Source organism: Gopherus flavomarginatus, chromosome 3 (genome assembly GCF_025201925.1).
Source record: "Gopherus flavomarginatus isolate rGopFla2 chromosome 3, rGopFla2.mat.asm, whole genome shotgun sequence".
NCBI classification, from domain to species: domain Eukaryota; kingdom Metazoa; phylum Chordata; order Testudines; family Testudinidae; genus Gopherus; species Gopherus flavomarginatus.
In genome coordinates, this window is record NC_066619.1 from 236,217,884 (window position 1) to 236,242,444 (window position 24,561).

The 24,561-nt window shown below is 42.0% G+C and overlaps 1 protein-coding gene across 1 annotated transcript in view; it reads right to left on the bottom strand.

The window, feature by feature from the left end:
* The window catches only part of ATP10D (ATPase phospholipid transporting 10D (putative)), a 73,087-nt gene that overhangs the window by 18,443 nt on the left and 30,083 nt on the right, over positions 1 to 24,561 (bottom strand). The window contains exons 3-10 of the mRNA XM_050947436.1: positions 21,284 to 21,478; positions 15,665 to 15,869; positions 10,738 to 10,823; positions 8,457 to 8,563; positions 7,539 to 7,670; positions 6,020 to 6,147; positions 5,580 to 5,832; positions 2,203 to 2,438 (exon numbers count right to left, since the gene is read on the bottom strand). Coding sequence (XP_050803393.1) covers positions 2,203 to 2,438; positions 5,580 to 5,832; positions 6,020 to 6,147; positions 7,539 to 7,670; positions 8,457 to 8,563; positions 10,738 to 10,823; positions 15,665 to 15,869; positions 21,284 to 21,478 — 1,342 coding nt within the window. The remainder of the gene's footprint in view (positions 1 to 2,202; positions 2,439 to 5,579; positions 5,833 to 6,019; positions 6,148 to 7,538; positions 7,671 to 8,456; positions 8,564 to 10,737; positions 10,824 to 15,664; positions 15,870 to 21,283; positions 21,479 to 24,561) is intronic.

Below are 24,561 nucleotides of genomic sequence, written 5' to 3' on the forward strand. Positions count from 1 at the left end.
CTTAGAATAATCACTTCCCAAACTCCTACTGGCAGCTGCTGCAGGGAACTTAATCTAAAACTGAAAAAAAAAGTAAAACCTATTACAGTTTATAACATGAAGACACTAGAGAAGTTTGGGCAATGTCCTCCGGCTAACAAAGGCTCCATCCTGCTAGATTCGGAGCACTTCTGGGAGAGAGGAGAGCACAACTTGATATATACAGCATCTCACAGGTGTGGTCAGCACTTTGTAGGAGCAGGTCCTTAATCACAGATAGTTTTTAGTGCATGATAATTCAAAGGACCATAGGAACTGACACTGGATTAGACACACAGTCCATCTAGACCAGTATCCTGTCTCCAAGAATGGCTGACACCAGATGCTTCTGAGGAAGATACAAGAACCTCTTCATAATCTGCCCTTTCTGGAAGTCTTATGCTAATCCCTTGTATATTCTAATATTTTGCTGGCTTTTTTGACCACAGCAGCACATTGAGTAGAGGTCTTTATTAAGTTGGCCACTGATACCTGGGTCTTTTTCCTGCATGAGCATTGCTAATTTTGAACCCTAAAGACATATTTTCACTTCCCTACCACCCTAATTTCATGAGGGCACATCCTTAAATTGTCCCCCATCCCTTTGCATACCAGAACTCTTTTGCTACCAGCCTTCCTTCTGCATCTGCAGAGAAAGGGGATAGAATACGCCTCATTTGGAACTTGGATATTTCTCACAGGGGATGATCTTCACTCCAATTCAGAGGGGTTAGCACCAGGCAGGGCCGTTACCACCCCTCCCCCCTGTGGCTGCAGCTGGGACTGTGTACCCCTGCCCCGCAGCTAGCACTGCAGCCAGGTCTGTAAGCCCTGTGGGGCTCAGCCTGTTAATGCCCCCCCACCCCCGGGACTCCAGTTGTCATTTCTCCCCCTACCAAGCCCTGCCCCGCCGCCCATTATTTTTAGTACAGTCACAGACAGGTCACGGGTTCCCATGAACTGTTTGTTGTCCGTGACTTTTATTAAAAATAACTATGACAAAAATCTTAGCCTTACTCAGGAACACTTCAGCAGAAATTAAATAAAACTGAGCCACCACCTCTTTAATGTTACTTTAAGTCTCATTTATAAAGGACATACACAGTGCATGCAGCATTTTTGCTCCCAACGACCTCGCGCATTAGGCTGAAATACTGCTTACCCACACCAGATAGCACCCATTTTTAAAAACCCTCTCAAAGCAACATGGCAAATGCTGATTAAATTTGGTTTATTCATTTCAGCTGGTGCGCTTGTGGAGTTATGCCAGCAAGATTCAACGCAGACACAGTGGTGATCTGAATTATTTAGTAGCACTTGCATTATCTAATACAAACATTGAGAACACTTTTCAAGTGTTTTTATGCACTGCCATGCATAACACACTGTGCGTATCAAATATATGTCATCAAACAAACAATAGTTTTATAGGCAAGCCCTTTGATGTATCTGACACTCATCACTGTAGCATCTGAGCAATTCACAATTTCTAATGCACTTATCAAAGGGATTTTCAAACGTTTTGTACTGGTGACCCCTTTTCACATAGCAAACTTTTGACTGTGACCCCCACTTACAAATTAAAAATGGGGGCGAGTGTAATATAATTTAATGGGGGTTCAGGGCTATCAGTCCCATGGAACGGATAGCTTGCGACCCCCTCCATTTAACCACCTTGTGACACTGTGAGAGGTCATGGCCCCCAGTTTGAGAACCCCTGTTTATCCTCACACCACCCCTGTGAGGTACAGAAGTGCTATTAGCTCCATTTTACAGGTAGGGAACTGAGGCACAGAGAAGCTACACAACTTGTCCAAAGTCATACTAGGAGTCTGTGGAAGAGCAGAGAATTGATTCTGTTGCCCTAGCCATTGGACTATCCTTCTCCTCTAGCTTTATGGGAATAGTTTAGAAAGGGATGACAATGAATGAACCTCATGCTCCCAGCTCAGTTCTAGCCTCGCTTTAAAAGCTGCAAATCCACATTTTACTTTTGCCATCATTTAAAAACATATCAATTACAAATTGCATCTGTGGGGAGGCACTTTTTTGTCTCTTTTTGAAGGAAAACAGAAAGGATTTCAGATCAGACAAATGACCTATTCAATTTTAAAGAAAAAAAATCAGATGTCTTCATGAGTTATTTCGGATATTTAAGATCAAAAGACATCAAGCTATACTTACAATGGGGCTGCTGAAAGCTACATGTCTTGAGTGTGGAATGTTACTGACTCCATCTTTCCCTCCTAAGGCAGAACAGCTACCAGCCAGCTGATTCAAAGACTTGGAGTTCAAAGGCCGACTCACTGTCTTGCAGTTGTGCACCTTCTGCTTTGACATGCAGCTCAATGAGCCACATAGAGCATCTCTTAAATCTTCACTGTCTGAATCAGCCTCTTGATAGGATTCCAGCCTCTTGGCTAATGAGGGGGAAGAAGGGGGGAAGAAAAAAAATCACATTTCAGCAACCAAGAAGAATCCCTCATTTGTCCAATATTACAAGCTCAAATCATCAGCTGGAAGCCTGGGATATGAACTTAAAAACAATGAATTTTGTACATGTATGTAAAAATGGATTACATATATTTTAATCAAAAGCAAAAAAAAAAAAAAACACCCAACAAACTCATCACATGTACACTGGTTTGGCAGCACAAGTATCACTGTTAATAAGGTCTCTGTGAATTCTGCCTGAAGTTTCTCTGTTTGAGAAAAGAACTTTTTTGATTTATCAATTTTTATAACTGAAAAGCCAGTCTCATCAGTGCAATAACCTGTCAGTAAAACCTGAATCATGCATGTCATGTGTGGGGGAGGTTTTGCTCCCACCCTCAGACATAAATAAAATCATCTTCTTCCCCCAGTTTAGGAGAACATGGTCTCTGTTTGCTGGATTTGGCATTTTGATGATTCCAAGCTCCTCCCATGGGGCACCACTGATCATAGAGACAACCTGGAAAGGAGGGTTCAGGCTATTATCTCCTTTGCCTCAATATGAAGAGAGAAAAAATATATTTTAAAATAATAAGAAATCACATATCACAGAGCGGTTCTAAGTTAAAAATTCAAACTGTGGACAATAGTAGCCTCTATTAGGGAAAGAGCCAAACAAGGGAAGGAGACTGCCTAGGTGACTTGATGATGGTAAAATACTGAAGAAAAGGATTCAGGCTGCAGGAACCTACGGAGCCGAGGAAGAGGTAAAAGTAAAAGTAAAGATATGAAGAAGGAACTGAGTAATATTCAAAATGGCTGCCCTCATGCTATATGTATTTCAGAAATTAATCTGAATCATGTGAAGGTGGCCTTCAATCTGCAGATCACACTAGATGATAATGACGGTTCCTTCTACTCTTAAAGTGTTCTAAATTTGTGCATATGTGAAATGTGAGGGAAGCACTTGTATTATTGTATCTGCTCCATACACTATTCAAAAATTTATGCAGAAATTATTTTTTAGAATTGGTTTCTAATCAAGTGTATTTCCATGAGGTTGATTGGTTTATCAATGTGACCACTAGGTGGTGTATCTAGTTTGCATAATGAACTGTTACATCAATCACAGCAATAGTAAACACAATATTGTGAATACCACTAGTTTTACTAAGCATGCATTACCATGTTCTCACTTCGGTTCAATCCTTTTTGATTGAGTGGAGAAGATTGGCTAGGCCTACTGATTAAATGGCAGATTTCTGCAGTGAACAGTATTATCTAATAGTACCTGCACAAAGTGATCGAAAGACCGCACATACTCGTTCATAATCCGAATTCTTTTAGTAAAAAAGGGAAGCACCAGAGAAGAGGGTCAGCTTATGAACGGGTACAGAGAGGGAGAGGTGGGATACAGCCTCTCCCCACAACAGAGGGGGCAAGGAGAGGCAGCACAGCCAGCAGAAACAGATGGGAAGAGGTGGGGCCAGAGTCTCTCCACTTCTAGCCACGCTGCTCTCTCCCCAGCCTCCCGAAGCAGCTGCAGCTCCAGGGCTGGCAGGCTGCAGCCGTGCCACTCAGTCTCGCCCCCCAGAGCAGGTTGTGGCTGCACCACTCTCCCTCCGGAGCACGAGCACATTGTGGCCACACTGCCCAGCCTGCCGGAGCAGCTCCAGTCAGGTCAGAGACATCCTCCCCTGGCCCTCCCCAGATAAGGTGGGAAGGGATGGGATGGGGAAGAGTGTGGGGATCACTTCCCTGACCCCCCAGCTTCTCTCAAGCCAAAAAATTTCCCCACCAGTTGCTGTCCAGGCTTGTCAGGGTAAGCCTCTGGTGGGCCGGGACACTTTGTTTACTTAGGTTTATCTCCATGCCTGCCAACGCTCGAGATAAACAAACCATCTCGGCCCACCAGTGGCTTATCCTGATGGCCCAGGAACCAAAGTTTGCTGACCCCTGAATTATAGGGCCAGCTTATGAACATTTTCCATTTTTACTTATCCATCTCGGGAGGATCGGCTTATAAATGAACCAGCTTATGATCGAATATATATGGTCAATATACTCCTGTATTTTTGATCTAACTTAGCCAGACAGCTAAATTAACCAATGATCAAATTAAGTGGAAGAGTCTGTGATGTTGTATATAACTTCCTCCTATGTCTACAGTTGCATCCTATATTGTTTGCTTATGCATTTTTAAAAATACAAGCCACTAATACAACACTTGGCTCCCAGAGGGCAATTAATAGTGTACTGAGAGCAAGATACAGAATGTAACTCATATATAGGACACAGAGTGTTCATAACTCAGTACACAGGTTTCTAAAACTTGAGTTAATAATATTTCCAACTATTTGTGATATGCCAGTTTACAGGCATTTTAACAAAGCATACTAGAATAGAAGTGCAGGTCTTTGCCAGCTGAATGGTAGTTCATCAAATTACTACATATCTGCTAGGCTTGCAAATGAATTTGCTTGTGCCCTAATATTAGGGAAGCACTAAGGTCTTGACTCAGCAAAATACATAAGTATGTGGCTAAATTTAAGCATACAATTTCAATGGGACTACTCATGCTTTTAAATACCCACATGCTGAACTGAGGCCTAAAACAATGCTCCATGGAGTGAGGAAGGATATTTTCATGTCTCTACTATGGTTATGAACTGGGCAGCTGCACCCTAAAATACTGTGCAGATATTATCCCTGGCTCACTACTTAAAAAAAGAGGAAATATTATTTGCACTTTCCCAGTGACAGTTTCCAAAACTTCACGGAGAGAGGCAGAGCACAGGTGATTGAATTCCAGTGAAGTTCATTCAGCCAGAGTTTAAAAAAAAGTGTTTCTCCACCACAGTGAATAGAAACACAACTATCTGCATATTAGCTCATTGCCAACAGTTCTCAAGACTCTTAGCACACAAGGCAATGTATGGATAGTGCTTCACAGTTCACACACAGGGTAGAAGCACTGCTGCTAATAAGATTAGCCAGCACTCCCTCTCTCCATGTTACTGTGCATGGGTCTGCCAAATGGACTTGACATGCACTCTACCCTATCAAACCTTTGAACTTCTTTATTCTTGCAGAAGGTACAAATGCTGCCTTAATATTTCATTCCTTACCATTCTCCTCATGGCAATATTCCTGTCCTGCAATACTGCATCTCCGGAAAACCATTTTGTTCTCAGTGAGGGTTCCGGTCTTGTCAGAGAAGATGTACTGGATTTGACCTAAGTCTTCAGCGATATTCAGCGCTCGACACTGAATAGTGGAATCACTTTTCTCATGGTACAAGTCAATATCATTCTGAATTAAATAGATTTGTCCCAATTTGACAACTTCGATTGAAACATAGAGAGAAATCGGGATCAAGACCTAACAAAATAAAATGAGTGGATTACATGCAGCTAGATAATCTGATGATTATGAAACCAAATTCTGATCCAGTTACACCAGTGTAAATAAAGTAACTTCACAGAAGTCAAAAGAGTTACTCCAGATATACACCGGTGTAAATGAGAGCAGAATCTGGCCTATGATGTTTAAGGGGGATTGAAGTTACCTGTAATAAAATGATCATTGTCCAAAACATATAAAACCCTGCTAATGCTGGTGGAGTGGATTTTCCATCGGGCTCAGGAACATTAAAAAGAGGCATCTTCGAATAGCTACTTAACCAAATTCCATGACCTTAAAAACAAACAAATCAAACAAAATACAATGATAAAAAAAAAGAAAGAAAGAGTCAGTTGTACATACGCTGGCCCATAGTTTAGTGTCAAGCTGAACAAAAACTGGAACAGGTTTAAAGCCTGGTTCCTAACAACAACTAGACTTCAGCTTTTTGTTTTTTCTCAAGAAAGAGAGTTTATCAAAACAAACTCCTCCTCCCACTTTGCTTATTCTAATTCCTGAATGAAGGTTGCCATGGGATTGCATGAAGAGCAGGTGCACATAGCCTTTTGATCATTTAACTACTCATCCACAATCCAATGGGAATGTTAGAAAGATACAGTTAATATAAGCTTCAAAGGATTTTTCTTTTATTTCTGGAATATACCAACAACGAACATAGCCTGTGTGGGTCACACTCCTAGCTTGTGAACCATGGCTTATCCAGGCTACTTGATGTGCACAATGAGGCAAAGAGTAGGTCCTGCCTCAATTACAACACTGGCTGTTAGAAAACGGTTTTAAAAATCCAAACTTAAAAACTATTTCAGCAAATACGCTTGTACCACCAATGTATTTCAGGCGTAAGACTGTCTCAAGGATTTCAGAAACGTTTTTACAACCTGCTTATTTGGATAATAAAATGTACAGGCAGTTGAGTGCAAGTATTAAATTTAGCCAATGTCCAAAATATAAACTCCCCCCAAACCCATGCAAACTTAAGGCTCTCCATCCAATACCATTCTGTTGGCCTTCCCAGAAAAGGATTTAGGAGAAAATATGAGCTTTGTAGCATTACCAGTAAGGTCAATGGGGACCACCAGTAAGCTGGGGAACCACGGTCCCAAGTTGAAGGCCTTTCACTGACAATATCCTCCCTCCAGACTTCTCTGAACTGAAAAAGAGACTGTGAACTCAAGCACTGTATGCAGCTCAGCTGATGAAGTATTACACTAGGAGACAGGCAGCTTTTAAGGAGCTTGGGACCTAAACTACTTACGGCCCCACTTTATATTGCACCCAGAAGTGATCTGGACACCAGTACCTAGTCCACACAGGCAGTGTAACTGTGGGAGTTGAAACAGTTTTTAAGATTTCCTGAAAATGGTGGAACATTTCATAACACAGATAAGCCTCAATCTTCAACTTTCAATGCCTAGGCCTACTAGGTATACAAGAAATTTAGCTAGTTGAAATTAATTTATTTCAGATCACTTTTCATTCTTAACTCAGTTACTATTGGGCAAAGAATATGCTTCCTGGAAGAGTCAGACTATTATTTACTCCTAGATACCACCACACTGACATCCCCAAAAATAAAAAACTAAAAAACCTGCAGAGAAAAAAGGGGAGGGGGAGACAAGAAACAAACAAACATACTACTTTGCAGATCCTTACACTTTACTTACCCAAAGCACCAATTAAACACATTAAAATCAGAAGCAGAACACACCAAAGGACATCACTGTTCACTCTCCTTTCCAATTTACTGCGTTTGTAATGAGGGCCACTGTTATTCAGCATTGCTTTGGTTTCATGACCTGTAACACACAAACATTTTATTTTCCTTCTTTGGCAGATATTCAAACCAAAACTCAAATACATCCCCAAAAGACTGAGAAAATTGGATGTGTGGGTTAATTAGTATTTGGACCAGGGTTCTAAACTTAAGTAAAGCAAATATCTGCCAGTACAATGCATCCATTAATTCTGCTCCAAGAAGAAAAGCTTCTGTTTTGTTTGGCCCCTGTATCCGAAAATCATTTTCCTTTCTGTCTAACAGAAGTTGCACTCCAAGGTGGGTTACTACTTTCTGAACATGAACTGTAGTGCTTGCTAAAGGGGCCAGACTGATTGCTCTGGAGACATGTCCTTTGTCAGAGAATACACGCAGGACAGGCAATAACAGCACAACTTCAATCCTGAAACAGAAGGACATGGCATCAGTCTCCATATGCCCATCCCATTCTTTGGACTCTATTTTGAGGCAACTACTAATCAGTGCTAATTTGTGTGTGTGGCTATGAGGCCTGTTCCCATGGAACTGAACTGAGATTACCTATCTGTGCTCACATATTACAGCAGCATAAAGGTCTAAGACAGAAACCAATTATTTTCCATAGCCCACTGGACAGTCATTAGCAATGCTTCCAGGTACTACTCCCCTGTGCTGGACTGAAAGCGGCAATCTAAAGGTAAAAGGCTCTATTTCCCATTTACTAGTGCCTGAACCGTACTGTTTCTCAGATCAGGTAAATACGACTTAAAAAGGAAATCTTGAAGAACTCACGTTTGCATGAAAATCAGTGCAAGTTAGTTCCACTAACCTGCATACACCACAATGCCCACAACGGCTTCGGTGTTTCTGATTGTGCATCCTCGTAACAGCAAGTTCTCTCTACTCAGGCCCACTCGCTCCTTGTTTGAATGTTCACTGCAAACACAGTGCATTACTTAACAGGTGTGCCAGAGACTCCCACAGCATTTATAGCAACCAAGCCTTGAAAGCACATTGGGGCAGATTTTCGCCCAGTACCCCTCATTGTGACAGATTTTCAGCAAAGCTCAGCACCGAACATATTGATCTCTTGAAAATCTGGGCACGCATGCTCTCTTGGTTAATACTGAGATTTCATACGTTTATAAGTCAACAGTTTCTCAGGAGCATAATTAGAAGAAAATCCTACATAAGTGCAACATTGCGATCTCAAGGACGAACACTAAGAATGGAAAGCAGACACTTCAACCCAGCTCATCCCAATTCACACTACATGTGTCTACTGGGGAGGAACAGTGATGGTATCAGCCCCAGCTATGCCTCAAATCAAACCCGTGCTTGGGGACCCAAGTAGAACTTTGGCCACTCTTGACACCTTTTAAAACATGATCCCTACCCTGCAGTGCAGAAATGACCTATCCATACAATAGCAGGCTCCCCAAAACATTCTACAGCCTCTCTCTATCCTAGGCTGTCAAACAGACCAAGGACGTGGCTAATACACAGTTAGCACATATCAATACGAGAAGACAGAATTATATTTTAACAGTGTTGTAAGCAGATTAATTATAATATAGATACACCTATGGTGAATATAGTTTGAATAAGTTTATAATCCCCCCTCCTTTTCTCCCATTTATAATTTTTATTCTCCATGCTATGGGGGGCAGAGAAGGGGCACTGTAGAAACAGCGAGTTTCAAAATTAACATGGAAATAGTTTGCATTAAAAAATATTTTGCATCATAAACAGTGCTTTTCACACAGATGTCACAAACTCTTTACAAAGGAGGTTTTACAAATGGGAAAACTGAATCCCAGGGAAGCTAAGCAAGTTGCCTAGGGTCACACAGCAAGCCAGAGGTAGAGTCAGGCCAGGTCCACACTACAGAATTTTGCTGGCCTAGCCATGTTGGTTAGGAGAATAAATAAAAAAATTAAAACAAACAAACATCACACTCCTAACCAACCTAGCTAGACTGGCAACCCCCCCTCCCCCGCACCTCAGGCAGATGCCGTTTATACCCAAAACAGGAGTTCTTTTGCTAACACAGCTTATGTCATTTGAGGAGGTGGTTTAACTATACCAGGGGTCTCAAACATGTGGCTAGTGGAGTTATTTGCTGAGGCTCACCAAGCTCCCCGAACCCCCTCCGGAGTTATTTCCTGCGGCCGCCAAGCTCCCCTCACCTGCCGCCCCACCTGCCTTCAGCACGCCACATTCCCGCTCCTCTGCCTACCTCCAGGCGCTTCCCATCGCCAAAGGCGATGCTTAGCGGTTTCCAGGATGAAGGGGGGAGGAGCGGGGAGCTGTGTGCTCAGGGGAGCAGATGGAGAAGAGGTGGGGCAGGGGCAGTGATTTGGGGAAGGGGTTGGAATGGGGGAGGGGTGGGACAGGAAGAGGAGGGGCAGGGGCGGGGCCTCATGGAAGGGGTGGAGTGGGGGCAGGGCCAGGGATAGAGGCGGGGCTTTTGTACCTTTATATGAAAAGGTGTCAGTGATGCGGCCCTCAGGCCAATGTACTAGTACTCATGTGGCCCTCATGGTGATTTGAGTTTGAGATCCCTGAACCATACCAACAAAAAAAACTCCTTTTGCTGGCATAAGCTCTCTCTTCACTAGAGGGCTTTGCGGGTATAGCTATATTGGCAAAACCTTTGCAGAATAGACTAACCCTCAGAAATAAAGCCCAGGCCTCTTTGGTCCCAGTTCCGGTTTTTCATCATCATAAGACAATACTGTCTTCCTATTCAGACTACAGTCCAGAATGAGTATTACGGAAGGCGTTAGTGCAAATATCACAAACCATTAAAAACAGGTAAGAGAGCCATTTTGAATAAAGGTGGTACCCATGTGAATTACATTATAAACTAAGCGCTTGAAAATTTCATTATTACAAAATCAAGAAGCCTCCGCCGTTCGCAAGCTTTAGTACAGAAAGCATTTTCAGATCTCCAGGCCTTCTCAGCCACACACAGAAACTTAAGGGTGCAACTAGAATCGGACAGTGTGATTTAAATATATGGTGTTTTAAAAAGTGAACGTTACAAGCCTTCAACAAATGAGCCAAATTACCATAACAAATGGCAAATTTCCCCCAAGCCTACTTACACAAAGCCACGGAATCGACTGAGATCGTTGTTAGGACTTTCACATTCTATTCTACTTGAAAACTTCTCTGGATCAATTTCAGAAACCTATATTCACAGAGAAGAATGTAACAGACAAGGAGTGATATTGCTTACAAAAAATAATTCACAGCAGCAGTTTCAGACTTTGCAATACTTCATACTAGCAAGTATTGCAACGTGGAACAAAAGAAGGTATTTTGCTAAATCAGAACGCAAGATGACTGGAGAGATTCCCTAGCCAACATAAAACCCTGGGATGTATCAGATGAGCTGCTGATGCTTCATGGACACAATCGGGCTGTAGACTGTGTCAACAGAAGGGAAGTTTTGCCAATAAAACTTTCTAGTGTAGATGAAGCCTAATTAGTGCTAGAGAAATGATTATTGCAAAAAACAAGAACTACAAGTGGTGAATAAGCAGGAGCAGTTGAGCAATAGAATGTCAAAAATTAATAAATAAAAAAAAAAGTTACCTGCCTTTAGAACATTCCCTTCTTAAGAAGGGCTGAAAGTTGGCAAGTACTACAGAAAAGTGTATGTGATTTTGCAGAAGTACATAGAACCACAATTCCAGCTGCAATTAATGGGATACATGAAGATTCAGCACTTTTGCAAATCTGGACTCTGATATGAAAATAGAATGCTTTCTCAGTAGAATGCTTTACAAGAGAATTCCTTGATATGTCAGCTATTCTTTAAAGAAAGACTTAGACTCAGGCTGTCAAATTCAAAGTCTACAACTCATAGGTTTCATTTGAAATGTCTTCTCCATAATTAAGGGTTTCAAAGAACCCTGAATTCTCACCATTAGACTTCTTTCCATCTCTGGAGGATGCCAATCCTGAGGCTAAGATATAAATCCACAGGCAGAGTTTGAAAGTTAGAAATCTTAGCTTGGCATTTTCTTATCTGCACATACCTTGCTGACCTGCTGTAAATTTTGATATATTGATTTATTGTCAGAGATGCCTGGAACCTCTGATAGGCGCCTCTTGTCATTTTATAAATATAAATAATAAAATATATAGGGCCTCTTTCTCCTCTGCCCTGTTCCTCGTTTATTTACATAACATTAGGAGATATTAAAGAGACCAGAGCTGTTCAGCTTAGAAAAGAGACAACTACGGGGGGATATGATAGAGGTCTATAAAATCATGAATGGTGTGGATAAAGTGAATGGAGAAGCAAGTATTATTTACCCTTTCACATAATGCAAAAAATAGGGGTCACCAATGAAATCAATAGACAGCAGGTTTAATACAAATTTGAGGAAGTACTTTTTCCACATAATGCTCAATTAACCTGAGAAGCTCATTGCCCTTGGATGTTGTGATAGTCAAAACTATAACTGGATTAAAAAAAAACAAAAAAACAAAAAACCCACAACCAACCCCCCTCCCCATCCCAAAACTGAACTAGTTAAGTTCCTGGAGGATCAGTCTATCAATGGCTATTAGCCACGATGGTCATGGATATAACGCCATGCTCAGGGCAACTCTAAACCTTTGACTGTCAGAATCTGGGAGTGAAAGACTAGGGTGTATCACTCCAAAATTACCCTGTTCTGTACACTCTCCCTGGAGCACTGATATTGGCCACTGTCAGACAGGATACTGGAATAGTTGGACCATTGTTCTGACCCAGTATGATAACTCTTATGTTCTTATGAGTGCAAAGTGACTGTAAAATGCTACTATTCTGATCTAGCAGTATTTTACACCCACTTTGCACAGGAGTAAGTTATTCCACAAGATACAAGGCAGTGGAAAATCAGGGCTCATCTACACACAAACCAGAACCAAATTAACTACCTCTGTTTTAATTCACATTTTTAGTTATTTTGATTTTAATCTATGTAGAGAAAGTTATTGCAGATTAAGCGTGTCCTATTTGGAGTTCATTTAAATAGAAATCGTTACTTATCCTACAGCAACTGTGGTTCGTTAGATGTTCAAGTCAGTGTGGATCCCACCCAACATGTGCCTCATGCACACAAGATCGGATACTTTTGAATAACAGTGTCAGCTGGAGCCATGCACGTGCCCTGTATCTCCTTGTGTTCCTGTACAAGGGCTTAAAGGATGGCATGGCTACGATCCCCACTCAGTTTCCTTGCCATTCAAGTCCTGTGTTGCTGAGGACTCTGAAAAGTGGGGACGGGTCTTGGGTCCCACACTGACTGCAACATCTGAAAGAACCAGAGAGAGAGAGAGAGACTCCCACTATGGGAGACTGGCAAGCAGGATCCCCGCCTGATCGTGGGAACGAACAACACATACCACATTAGTCAAACACAGATTGAAAAAGAAGAAGAGACAATCTCCGAAACTTGGCATCAAACCTAGCAGTCATGACAAGCATGTAATATGTTAACAAGGGTGAAATATTTTACAGAAGTTAGCACTTAGCTCCACATTCCTGATTTGCAAATCAAGGACATAAGCATGATTCTGAAGCAGAAGGAAGCCACTGCAGGCAATTAATTGTCATTATTGAGGAGCAGGTAGAATGGCACACCTTTCATATGTTCTCTGAGACCAGCTACCAAGTGAGTTCTGTAAGACCTTGAGCAGGACCATGACTTTTGATCACATGATGCTTGAATGAAGAATACACCGACCTCAGCCATAATTGTAAGGGCTGCAGATGAAGCTTGGCTAGCAGTGTCACACATGTATGCACTGATATATGGCCTAGTACTTAAGATCAAACCCAAGATCATTGGTGCATACATGTCTGAAGTCCCTTGCCAATGACTGAAGGGACTGGAACCTGTCCTCTGACAGTAACCTCTTACCGCCGAGAGACAGTCGTAGCTCCTACGAACTCAGTTGTCTGTAATGGAATCAGTGACAATTTTTCAAATTCACAAGAAGTCCTAGTTTGGAGAACAGGAAGTGGATGTACAACAGGGCTGCCAAAGTCTGCAGGAACCTGCATCTGATCAGCCAGTCACCCAGTGAGGGATACGTGTGAATTCCCTTTCTCCATAAGTGCACTACCACAACTGCCAGGCATTTTGTGAATACTCCTGGTGCTATGGGGAGTCTGAAGAGCAGAACCCTGTATTGATAATAGTTGGGCCTCACTGTGAATCTTAGCTACTTCCTGTGGGCTGGATGGGTAGATACATGGAAGTGCATAACGATGAACCAGTCCTAAGCTTGGAGAGATGGAATAAGGGAGGCAAGCACTACCATCCTGAACATTCATTTGTTGAGTCTCCCTAGGTCTAGGATAGGACTACCCCTCCCCTTTTTCTTCCCCCATTCGTCTTCAGGATAAAGAAATACTAGTACAAGCCTCCGCCCCTGAATTCCAGTGGTATCTCTACTATGGATCTTAGATGCTACAAACAACAAGACCAATTCCATCTGTAAAAGGCTTTTGTGAGAAGGGTACTTGAAGAGGAACTGGGAGAGCAGTGGATAGCAAATAGAGAATAGAACTAGATGGGGTAGCAACGGGCAATGATCTCTAGCGTCCATCTGTCCAATGGCATGACATAACATGCCCGGTGGAATAGGACAAGGCAGCTTCCAAAGGTCACGCTGTCTGGACTGGATCTGTGACTCCTGACAGTCCCATCAAATCTTTCAGTGGAAATTAGCCCACCACAGGATGGGCAGGGATTGTAGCCTACAGGTTTCAAATCCACCATGTTGTGAAGCTCCATAAAGGGATTTGTAGGTGGAAGAGTGTATGAGGGGATCTCTACAAGGGAAGTGTGACCATCCAATATTCAGTCCAGATGGGCTGATACTGTTCATGGCTGTTGTATGTCAGAAAATCAGAAGGGTTCAGAAGGTTTTATGAAGAGTGAAAGAATTTAGCCAAATCCGAGAACCAGCAGGTCTCTTGCTGGACACTTGCCAGGTTATATCTTGCTGCCACAGGTGGTAAGAGGGAACAGAAGGAGAGTCAGGGATGCCCCTCCCTTTATGCCCTTGCACGAGAGCACAAGGAGGTAAAGCAAGCACATGCAGCACTGATGGACACTGCTGTTCAGAAGACTCCAGTCTCACATTCATGGTGGCACAAAGGAAGACCTATTGCGGAATCCACACTGACATGTACCTGAAGAAGGATTTTTTTTACTGACTTACATTGATTTGAAATCGGACACTCAACCTGAAATGAGTGACCACACACAGATTTGCAGTGAAATAACCAAAGGTGTGAATTAAAACTGATTTAGTTATTTTGGTTCCAATGCAGGTGCAGACAAGCCCCACCTCAACAACCATTCTGACCATTAGGGGAGTGAAGTTCTGGAATAGCCTTCCGAGGGAAGTAGTAGGGGCAAAAGACTTTCCTGGCTTTAAGACAAAGCTTGATAAGTATATGGAGGGGATGTTATGATAGGATCGTTAATTTGGGCAATTCATCTTGAATTACCACCAGACAGGTCTGCTCAATGGTCTGCGGGGAGATGTTGCATGCGATGGGTACTGAGTTGCTGCGGAGAACTCCTTCTTGGGTGCTGGCTGGTGACTCTTGCCCACATGCTCAGGGTTTAGCTGATCGCCATATTTGGGGTCGGGAAGGAATTTTCCTCCAGGGCGGATTGGCAGGTGCCCTGGAGGTTTTTCGCCTTCCCCTGCAGCGTGGGGCACGGGTCGCTTGCTGGTGGTGTCTCTGCAGCTTGAGGTCTTCAAACCATTTTTGAGGATTTCAAAAACTCAATCCTGGGATAGGGGTTGTATAAAATTGGATGGGTGGGGTTCTGTGGCCTGCCTTGTGCAGGAGGTCAGACTAGATGATCAGATTGGTCCCTTCTGACCTATGAGTCTATGAGTCTAACAACCAAGTAGATGAACTAGGGATTTTTTTTTTAATAATTTTTTTTTAATAAATTCTTGAAACATCCATTTTCTTTAAAATGATTAGAAATGCACAATGGTCACCTGCTCTGCAAATCCTCTCACCACCTGCCTCTGCTTCAGATTGGTCTCTCCATCAAGGCTGGCTGTTTCAATGTGACAGATCCCATCTGGATCAGTAGAGTATAACACCACCATATCAGCAGGAATTATTTCATTACATGAAAGTCGAATGAAGTCCCCAACATTAACATCTTTCCAGCACTGATCTATGTATTTCTTCTCTTTCCTGAAATATATATAAAAGTTTAAATGAAAAAATTCCACAAGCTGCAAGCTCAAATGAACAAACGAACTACAAAAGATGATTGTTTTGATTATAAACTAGTTAGTCTAAATCAGTATGCCACAAAGTGCTGGGGAGACAGTTGACCAATTTAAGGTGAGTGTACCCACAACATAAATCAATTGCTGGATCAGGGCCATACCTTATCCATGAGTATAAAAACATTCTGTGAGGTTGACTGGGGTAAAACTCAGCACAGAACTTGGTCCTATGATTTCTATTCCCATGGAGAAGTAGTGTTCTAAAATTCTCTAACTAGGTGAATTACACTTCCAAATTATGTAAACCAAGTGTCAAATCTTCATTTCTTTCTCTCCCCCTTACTCCTGATGGTGACTCCAGAACCCAAATTTTTGTCTCTTAATTGGATAGGCAAGTACACAAAAATCTAAAACATTTAGCTGGCATATCATTAAATATTTAGAACACAATTCTACTTAAAACATTTGTATTTATGTATTGTTGAATAGCTCTGAGCTCAACATTGTAAGATGCAAAGATCTTGCAACTCCAAGTCAAAAAGGAGTTTAGGGCTCTCAGCACCTTGCAGAATAGAACCCATTTATTAGGAAAGCCCTTAAAATATTGTTTTCCATACTTATTTCTTCAACTTTCCATCTACTTCTGCTGTTCAGTGCTTACCTGAGACCATAATCCTCCTTTTATGTGATCACAGCTGGTTAATATGAACATTATTTTGATGCAACAGGATTAGGATTTCAGGTGAAGAGTAAGCAAAAGCATTTGATGAACGGTGGGCACCAGTACAGAATGCACCAGTGCAAGTAGACAGAGTGTGATGATTGCTCCAAGGGATCAAACCTTCTTGGTGGTAAGGACATTTCTCTGTCTTATTGTGAATGGACAAAAGGCATTTCTGGTGTCAGGTACTGTTACCGTTTAACCTGGGGCCTAGGAGACCAACCAGTGCACTATATTTTTTCAGACTGGCAGATCAACATACTAGCATTAATCAAATTGTTAGCTGAGTAAAATGTTGCAGGCAAATAAAAACAATTTAAATAAAAAAGAAAAATATCAGAGAAATATTTCATACATGTAACTAAAACTTTTGGTGCCTGAACTATTTGACAGCATCCCCTTAAAAGTGCAAGCCTGAAAGGGAGACGCCACAAAGGAAAAATAATTAAGCAGTGTACAAGTAACTCCTCACTTAAAGCTGTCCTGGTTAACGTTGTTTCATTGTTATGTTGCGGATCAATTAGGGAACATTCTCATTTATAGCTGTGCAATGCTCCTTTCTAATGTTGTTTTGCAGCCGCCTGCTTTGTCCACTGCTTGTAGGAAGAGCTGGTGGGGGCTTGTAATCAGGGTGGACCGGCAGCCCCCTGCACCCCTAAGTTCCCTTTGCTGCAGCCGCCCAGCAGGCTATCAAGGCAGTTCAGCTGTCCCTCCCCCCACTACCATGTGCTGCTCCTGCCCTCTGCCTTGGAGCTGCTCCCAGAGACTTCTGCTTGCTGTGCAGGAGGGGGAAGGGGGCTAATGTCACGGTGTCCCCATCCCCCCTGCTCCTGCACCCTGCTTACCCCTTCTCCATATAGAGCAGGGAGGGGACACAGATGGAGAGAGACAGAGAGCTTGGGGCAGCAGCGGCTGTCTCAACTTCCGGATCCACTTAAAAAGAGAATGCACTTAAGAGTGGGTCAGCTTACTGAAAGGGGCAGTGTGCATCTCTCTCTCTCCCCCCCCCACACAAGGTGTGTCTGTCTCTGTGTGCTATGATATCTCTCCTCCCTCATGTTGATGCTGCCCTGTGTGAGACGCTACATTAACAACGTGTTAACCCTTGAGGGCTCAGCCAAGTGCTAGTTCATCATTTAGCAGCAAGGCATTCCCTGGGAAATATCCCTCCCTCTTCCACCCTCTAACTTCACCACCTCAACCAAGCTTCACAATCATTATAGCTGTGAACAGTATTAAATTGTTTGTTTAAAACGTATACTGAGTGTATATCTATATAATATATAGTTTTCTGTCTGATGAAAAAAAATTTCCCTGGAACCTAACCCCTCCCCCCCGCCAATTTACATTAATTCTTATGGGGAAATTGGATTCACTTAAAGTCGCATTTTTCAGGAACATAACTACAACCTTAAGTGAGGAGTTACTGTACTGACAGATTTCCCTAGTTAAGCACAGGTGACTTCATATCCTTCAAAGTGCAACAGAACCAAGAGCAGGAAGCAATAAAAGCTAAAGCTAGTCTAAAAATAAAATTAGTCAAGTTACATGCCTGCCTTCTTCTCAAGATCATTATTATGGGTTTTCCAAGCAGTCATAAAATCAATACTGTAGTATGGACATAGAGCATAAATAACCCTACATTAATGTATATTAGAAGCATAGTATATTTTAAAACATTCCAGGTGTTAAAATTTAATTACCACCTTTATGCATTGCTCATTCCCAATAATGTTGTAATGCTATATCTGAACCAAGACATAGGAAATCTGGAGTTTAACTGGACAACCACATTCTAAGGAGGTATGCACCACGTGTTAACATCTCATGGCACTCCTGCTTAGAATGTTCTAGAGGACCCACTAACATCAACAGCTCTATCGGTGTCTACATTATCTGATGAATCACACCTTCTGTACATTTAAGAATTGGTTCTTAATTTGTTTACCAGAGAATACTACCTTAGGAACTCATGGGACTTTAATGTATGTCTGTGCCACAGAAGAGGGGCATCTACACTGAAAATCAATGATTTTTTCTTATTAAAAGTGTACCTTCAAAACAATAAATTTATACATAGTAAACATTCATATGTATCACTAGCTTTAATTTTCCTAAAATACATCTTCTAAAGCTATTTGTACATATAAGCACAATAAACTATTTTGCTATCTGTTATTGCAGGTATTAGCGCTGAAGGTAGGGATGGGGCAGGAGAATGAACAGCAGCTAGTAAAACAATCTACTTTATGAAGAGGAACCTAAGAAAAAAATTAAATTATACCAGTTAAAAAAACATACCTATTTTACAGGCACAGTTGGAAAATTTTACAGATTCTTACAAAAATAAATTCCCATATTCTATTCATCATTATTAATTGAAAAAAAAAGAGTCACAAAGGAATAGTAGTAGTTGTGAACTAAATTCCTACTGACAGGAGCTACACTTATTTAGTCTGAGTAACACAGAGAATTTAGAAACTCAAATATTTGGATGCTCCAGCCAACTGAGCATTCATGGAATTCATGCAATTCATGGAACATGCCGTTTATCAGCGCAACCACAAGAGACCATAAAAGAACAGACTTTGCCCTAAAGTCTTCTACCATTAACACATGCAGGACTTGAAAGGAGAGAAATTACTTCAGGTCTCTAAAAGTTTAATTTTATTCCTGTTTCAGGATCTAATCATAATTGGCTAAATAATTTGACTCCCGAAAAGTTGCTGTAACTAGGAGATATTTATATTTACAGAACCGGATGCAATTTTGTTTCTTTGCAGTTACATTACGAAAGCATTCTCCAGGTTATTCATATTCTTATGGAACTAGCTCTAAGGAAAAAAAAAAATCAACAGGGCATGCTACATGTCAGAGAACTAAAATTTTTTATCCTGAGAATTAATCACAAAATAATACTCCACACTTACATAGGGCTAGATTGTAATTTTGCAATCTGCCCTGAGGGAGGCCATGTCTACACTAGGAGGAGCCAAGGGTTTACCTCAACCAGCTAACACCGGGGTGGGCAAACTTTTTGGGCCGAGGGCCACATCTGGGTGGGGAAATTGTATGCACGGCCGGGGCAGGGGGTTGGGGTCCGGGGGGGGAGGGGCGGGCGGAGTGCAGGAAGGGGCTCAGGGCAGGGCACAGGATGGGTGCAAACTGCGGGACGGGGCTAAGGGCAGGGGGTTGGGGTGCAGGAGGAGTGCGGAGTGCAGCAGGGGGCTCAGGGCAGGGAGTTGGTGCAGGAGGGGTGTGCAGTGCAGGCAGGAGGGTTAGGGCAGGGAGTTGAGGGCAGGACGCAGGAGGAGTTCGGGCTCCAGGGTGTCAGTGGTGCACACTGGGGCCAGGGCAGGATCTCTTCATGCCTGCCCTGCCCCCGGCCCCACGCCGCTCCAGGAAGTGCTGCGACCCCTGGGGGAGGGGGAGTGGAGGGCTCCGCATGCACTGCCCCTGCCACGCCTCTAGGTACCTCCCCTGAAGCTCCCATTGGCCGCAGTTCCCCATTCCCAGCCAATGGGAGCTGCGGAGGGCGGTGCCTGGAGGCAAGGCCCCAGGAGCCGCAGGGACATTGGTCCCAGGGCCCACGGTGCCACAGGGGGGAGGGGGGAAATCCCGCCAGCTGGATCCAAAGCCCCGAGGGGCCAGATCCAGCCTGCAGGGTGTAGTTTGCCCACCCCTGAGCTAACACATGCTAAAAAACTGTAACTTGCCTTATACGTACACTAGGATTTGAACATCTGTTAGACAACACACTGAAACTCAAAGTTTCAGTTTATGGTTTTTTGTTTTTTTTTTTAAAGTGAAAACAAGGCGTGAGCACCAGTGTGTGGCTGCACAGACCCAGACCCAGTCCCTGCTCCTTCTGTGCGAGAAGTAAACTGTGCCACCCCTTTTCCTGGTGCAGCTTACTTCTCTCTCTGCAATGCTTCAGCTGCCCACTTGCTCTCCCTGCATGCTACTCCCTGAAATAGGTATCACAGCAAATGAATAATGGGGCTCCTTATACCCTAGCGCGATCACACAGCAAGAGTAATGTAGTCCATAGTACTTTCCATTTCCATTTGATAATTATTAATTGATTTATCCCCACAATACCCTTTCACTGTAGGCATGCCTGAACTATTATCCTTGTTTTACAGATGAGGAAACTAAGGTACAAAGATATTAAGTGACTTGCCAAAGGTCACCTAGGGAATTTGTGGTAGTGTCAGGAAAAGAACCAATAATTTCTCCCTAACTTCCTAGCCAATGTCCAAGTGAAGAAAGGAACAGGTCAGGTTCTATTATCAACACTTATTTCGGAACTCTTTACTAGATGATTTAAAACATAACAGCATTAATTTAAGGAAAGCATAGTTCACAAAGGTGTTATAGGTGTATCATAACCTGTGACACAACATCTCGGACATTCTGGTTCTGCGACTGTTTAACAGACACTAACAACTGTTCCAAACTGTGCGACAATAGCAGTGTGACTGAAATAAGTCACTTTTAAACCAAAATAAGAATGTGGCCAAGTGGTCAATCCAGAAAGGAATTTTGTTAAGGTTCCTCAAACTTACTTTTTTGTTCTTTTTATATTCATACTAATAAAACACACTGTACATTATTCATCAATAACAAACTCCAACAAACAAAAAAACACTTACCTGCTATATACTTTAGTTAATAAGTTGTTTATCTGCTTATCTAGTTTGTATTTTGAGTAATCCTCAAGGCCATCTTTAACTGCAATAATTGTGAGAACTACTACTAGAGGTAACATGGTAATTTCTTTCTGGAAGGCTTCCACCAGTGGAACCCAGTTCAGGACAACTAAAAATAGGAAATATAAATTGGCAGCTCTGAAACAAACAAAAAAACAGATGCAAGAGTTAGGAATGGAATGAAGTTTAGGAAGTGAGTAAAAGGCAGGTGATGTACATCACGACCTGCAGTTCACTAGCAAACTGCGTTAAGCAGAAGCTTCTATGTACTTTAAAAGTAACATTTATGCAGACGTTTTGGAGCATGAGCTTTCGTGGGTGAATACCCACTTCGTCAGATGCATGTCTGCAGAGTATTTATGCAGAGTTTTATGTAGCGCAAGAGGCAGTATGCTGAAGAGACATGGCATCCATGTGGCTTAAATACCAAGAAACTAAATGAGCTCTTACCATGCAACCAGAGCTTCAAAATGATCACTCCTTTCCACAGGTAACATAATGCCAAAACATTCCTACAGCTCTCAGCTTGATTTTTGTACAAAATGAGCATGTTATCAGCACAGATCAACATATTAGAAGATACCATGCTTTTTTATATCCAAAGTTATTAAAATGTTAGCAGAAGCCTTATGTCCACACATCTCAGCATCATTCAGATCTTCAGTGATGAGGTCACACCAACAAATTTTAATTACATTTCCTGCAAAAGATCTATTACCCTATATAGAAACACAAACGTATTGCCTTAAAGGTCATCTCATCTCAATTTTAGCATTAACGGCTTCAGCCATGCCCACTATCAGGTAGAAATTTTCTATTGTCAATGTTGAGGTAAAACACACAAGCAATAAGCATCATGAATCTGCCACCTGCCTAAACAATCGGAATATAACCTAAACAAATCATGAAACACTTAGGCATTAATTGAAGAATTACATAATTGCAGCTTCACCTTTCCACTTTTTAACACATCTTTCATTCACAGTCTTCCTTGGTACAAGTTATTAGAGTAACATAAATGATCCAGTCCAGTGGAGGAAAAAAAAAAAATACAGATCACCAGCAACTTCTGGCCTTTGGTAAGTGGAAAGATGTAAACAAGCAACTACCATAAACAAAGGATACAGAAAGAGTTGAAGCACTTTCAGCATTTAATTGTTTACTCATCAAATTGTGCACATTTTACATCATAGCAATAATCTTCGAGAGCATTAGAGGGAGTTCTATAAAGAAAATTCAGGGTGCTTACAAATATTCTCATGGAGTAAAACATACTAAAGTAACAGGTCAAGAAGGCATATTGTACACACCAACAGATTAGTCACCATTTGTAGCTTTGATACTTCAAATGTAACCATGTTTAGTATAGCTAAGGCCCTACCAAATTCATGGCCATGAAAAACGCAACATGGACCATGAAATCTTGTCTTCCCCATGAAATCTGGTTGTCTGTGTACTTTTACCCTATACTGCACTCTTTTATACTATACGGTAAAAGTACACAATGTTTCTCAAACTGGAGGTCCCTAACAAAAGAGTCAAGCTGATTGTAGAGGGGTTTCAGTATTGCCACCCTTTCTTCTGTGCTGCCTTAAGATCTGGGTGGCCAGAGAGATCTGCTGCTGGCCAGGTGCCCAGGTCTGAATGCAGTGTCACTGTCAGCAGCTGCCTAGAAGTAAAGGTGAATGGTATGGTGTTGCCACACTTATTTCTGTGCTTCTGCTGACAGTGGCACTGCCTCCAGAGCTGCGTTCCCAGCCAGCCAACCGTTAATCTCTAGACATCCAGCTCTGAAGGCTGCGCTGATCCTGGTGGCAACACTGCCTTCAGAGTTCAGCATCCATCCAGCAGCTCCCAGACAACAAGTTCTGAAGGCAATACAGAAGGGTGGCAAAACCCCCATCCCCCCACAATAGCCTTGCAACCCCCTTTTGGGTCGGGACCCCCAGTTTTAGAAATGCTGACTTAAGGGCTTTACATGTTTATATTTTGCCATTTTTAAATACATCTTCATGTTTTGTTACAACTCTGAAATTTAAGATTAAATATCTGAAACCGTAAAATTCAGAATTTTAAAAATACTATGACCACGACATTTATAAAACTGGACCGTGAATTTGGTAGGGCCCTAGGTATAGCTTTCCACATAAATCACTAGTACAAGGTCAGATCTTCTCAGGAATTCTTACCTGCTAAAGCTGGCTTCCTACATTTTCAGCTCATGAATTTGTACGTGAAGGGCGTGTGATGTTGCACTCCATAATGTTTTATGGAAATATGCTTATGAGTGTGAATATGATGTAACTGGAATATGCTTTATGCAAAAGGTCTCTTGTAAGGTATCATTACAAAGCTTATAATCTACCGAGTGTATTAATCCTATTTGTATGTGGGTATCATTCTTGTATATGAAGCTAGAAATATGAAGTACAACTCGGAGGTCCTATTGTAATTATGCAAAGTGTGGGTCATTAATGGTGGTTTTAAATCTTGATGGCTCCCATTGACTAGGACAATTGGTTGTACATAGCTCTGTTTACTTACAAACCTTCCTGAGTACATGTGGGTCAGTCCTGGAAGAATGGAGGCTGGGGTTTCACAAGACATGCGAACATGTCACCTGATACTGAAATCCATGTTAAACCGGGTGCTTTTCCATTTAGAAGGAGGGGTGGGGACCCAGAGAGACAAAAGATTCCACTTTGTGCCAAAGCTATAAAAGTGGGTGGAACAGAACAATGGTGACTGCCAGTCACAAGAACACCCCTAGTTTCCACCTTCCGCCCTAGATATCTGCTGCAACTAACAAGGACTGTACCAGGGGAAAGAATTGTGCCCAGACAAGGAAGGAGTTTAGCCTGTGAAAGAAGCTTACTAGAACATCTGAGGGTGAGATTTTATCTGTAATCAGTTTCTTAACGTATTAGGCTTAGACTTGCGTGTTTTTTGCTTTATTTTGCCTGGTAACTTACTTTGTTCTGTCTGTTATTACTTGAAACCACTTAAGTCCTACTTGTTATACTTAATAAAATCACTTTTGTTTATCAATGAACCTAGAGTAAGTGATTAATACCTGGGGGAGCAAACAGCTGCGCATATCTCTTTATCAGTGTTACAGTGGGTGGATAATTTTTGAGTTTACCTTGTATAAGCTTTATACAGAGTAACACACATTTATTTGGGGTTTGGATCCCATTGGGAGCTGGGTGTCTGGAGAGGGA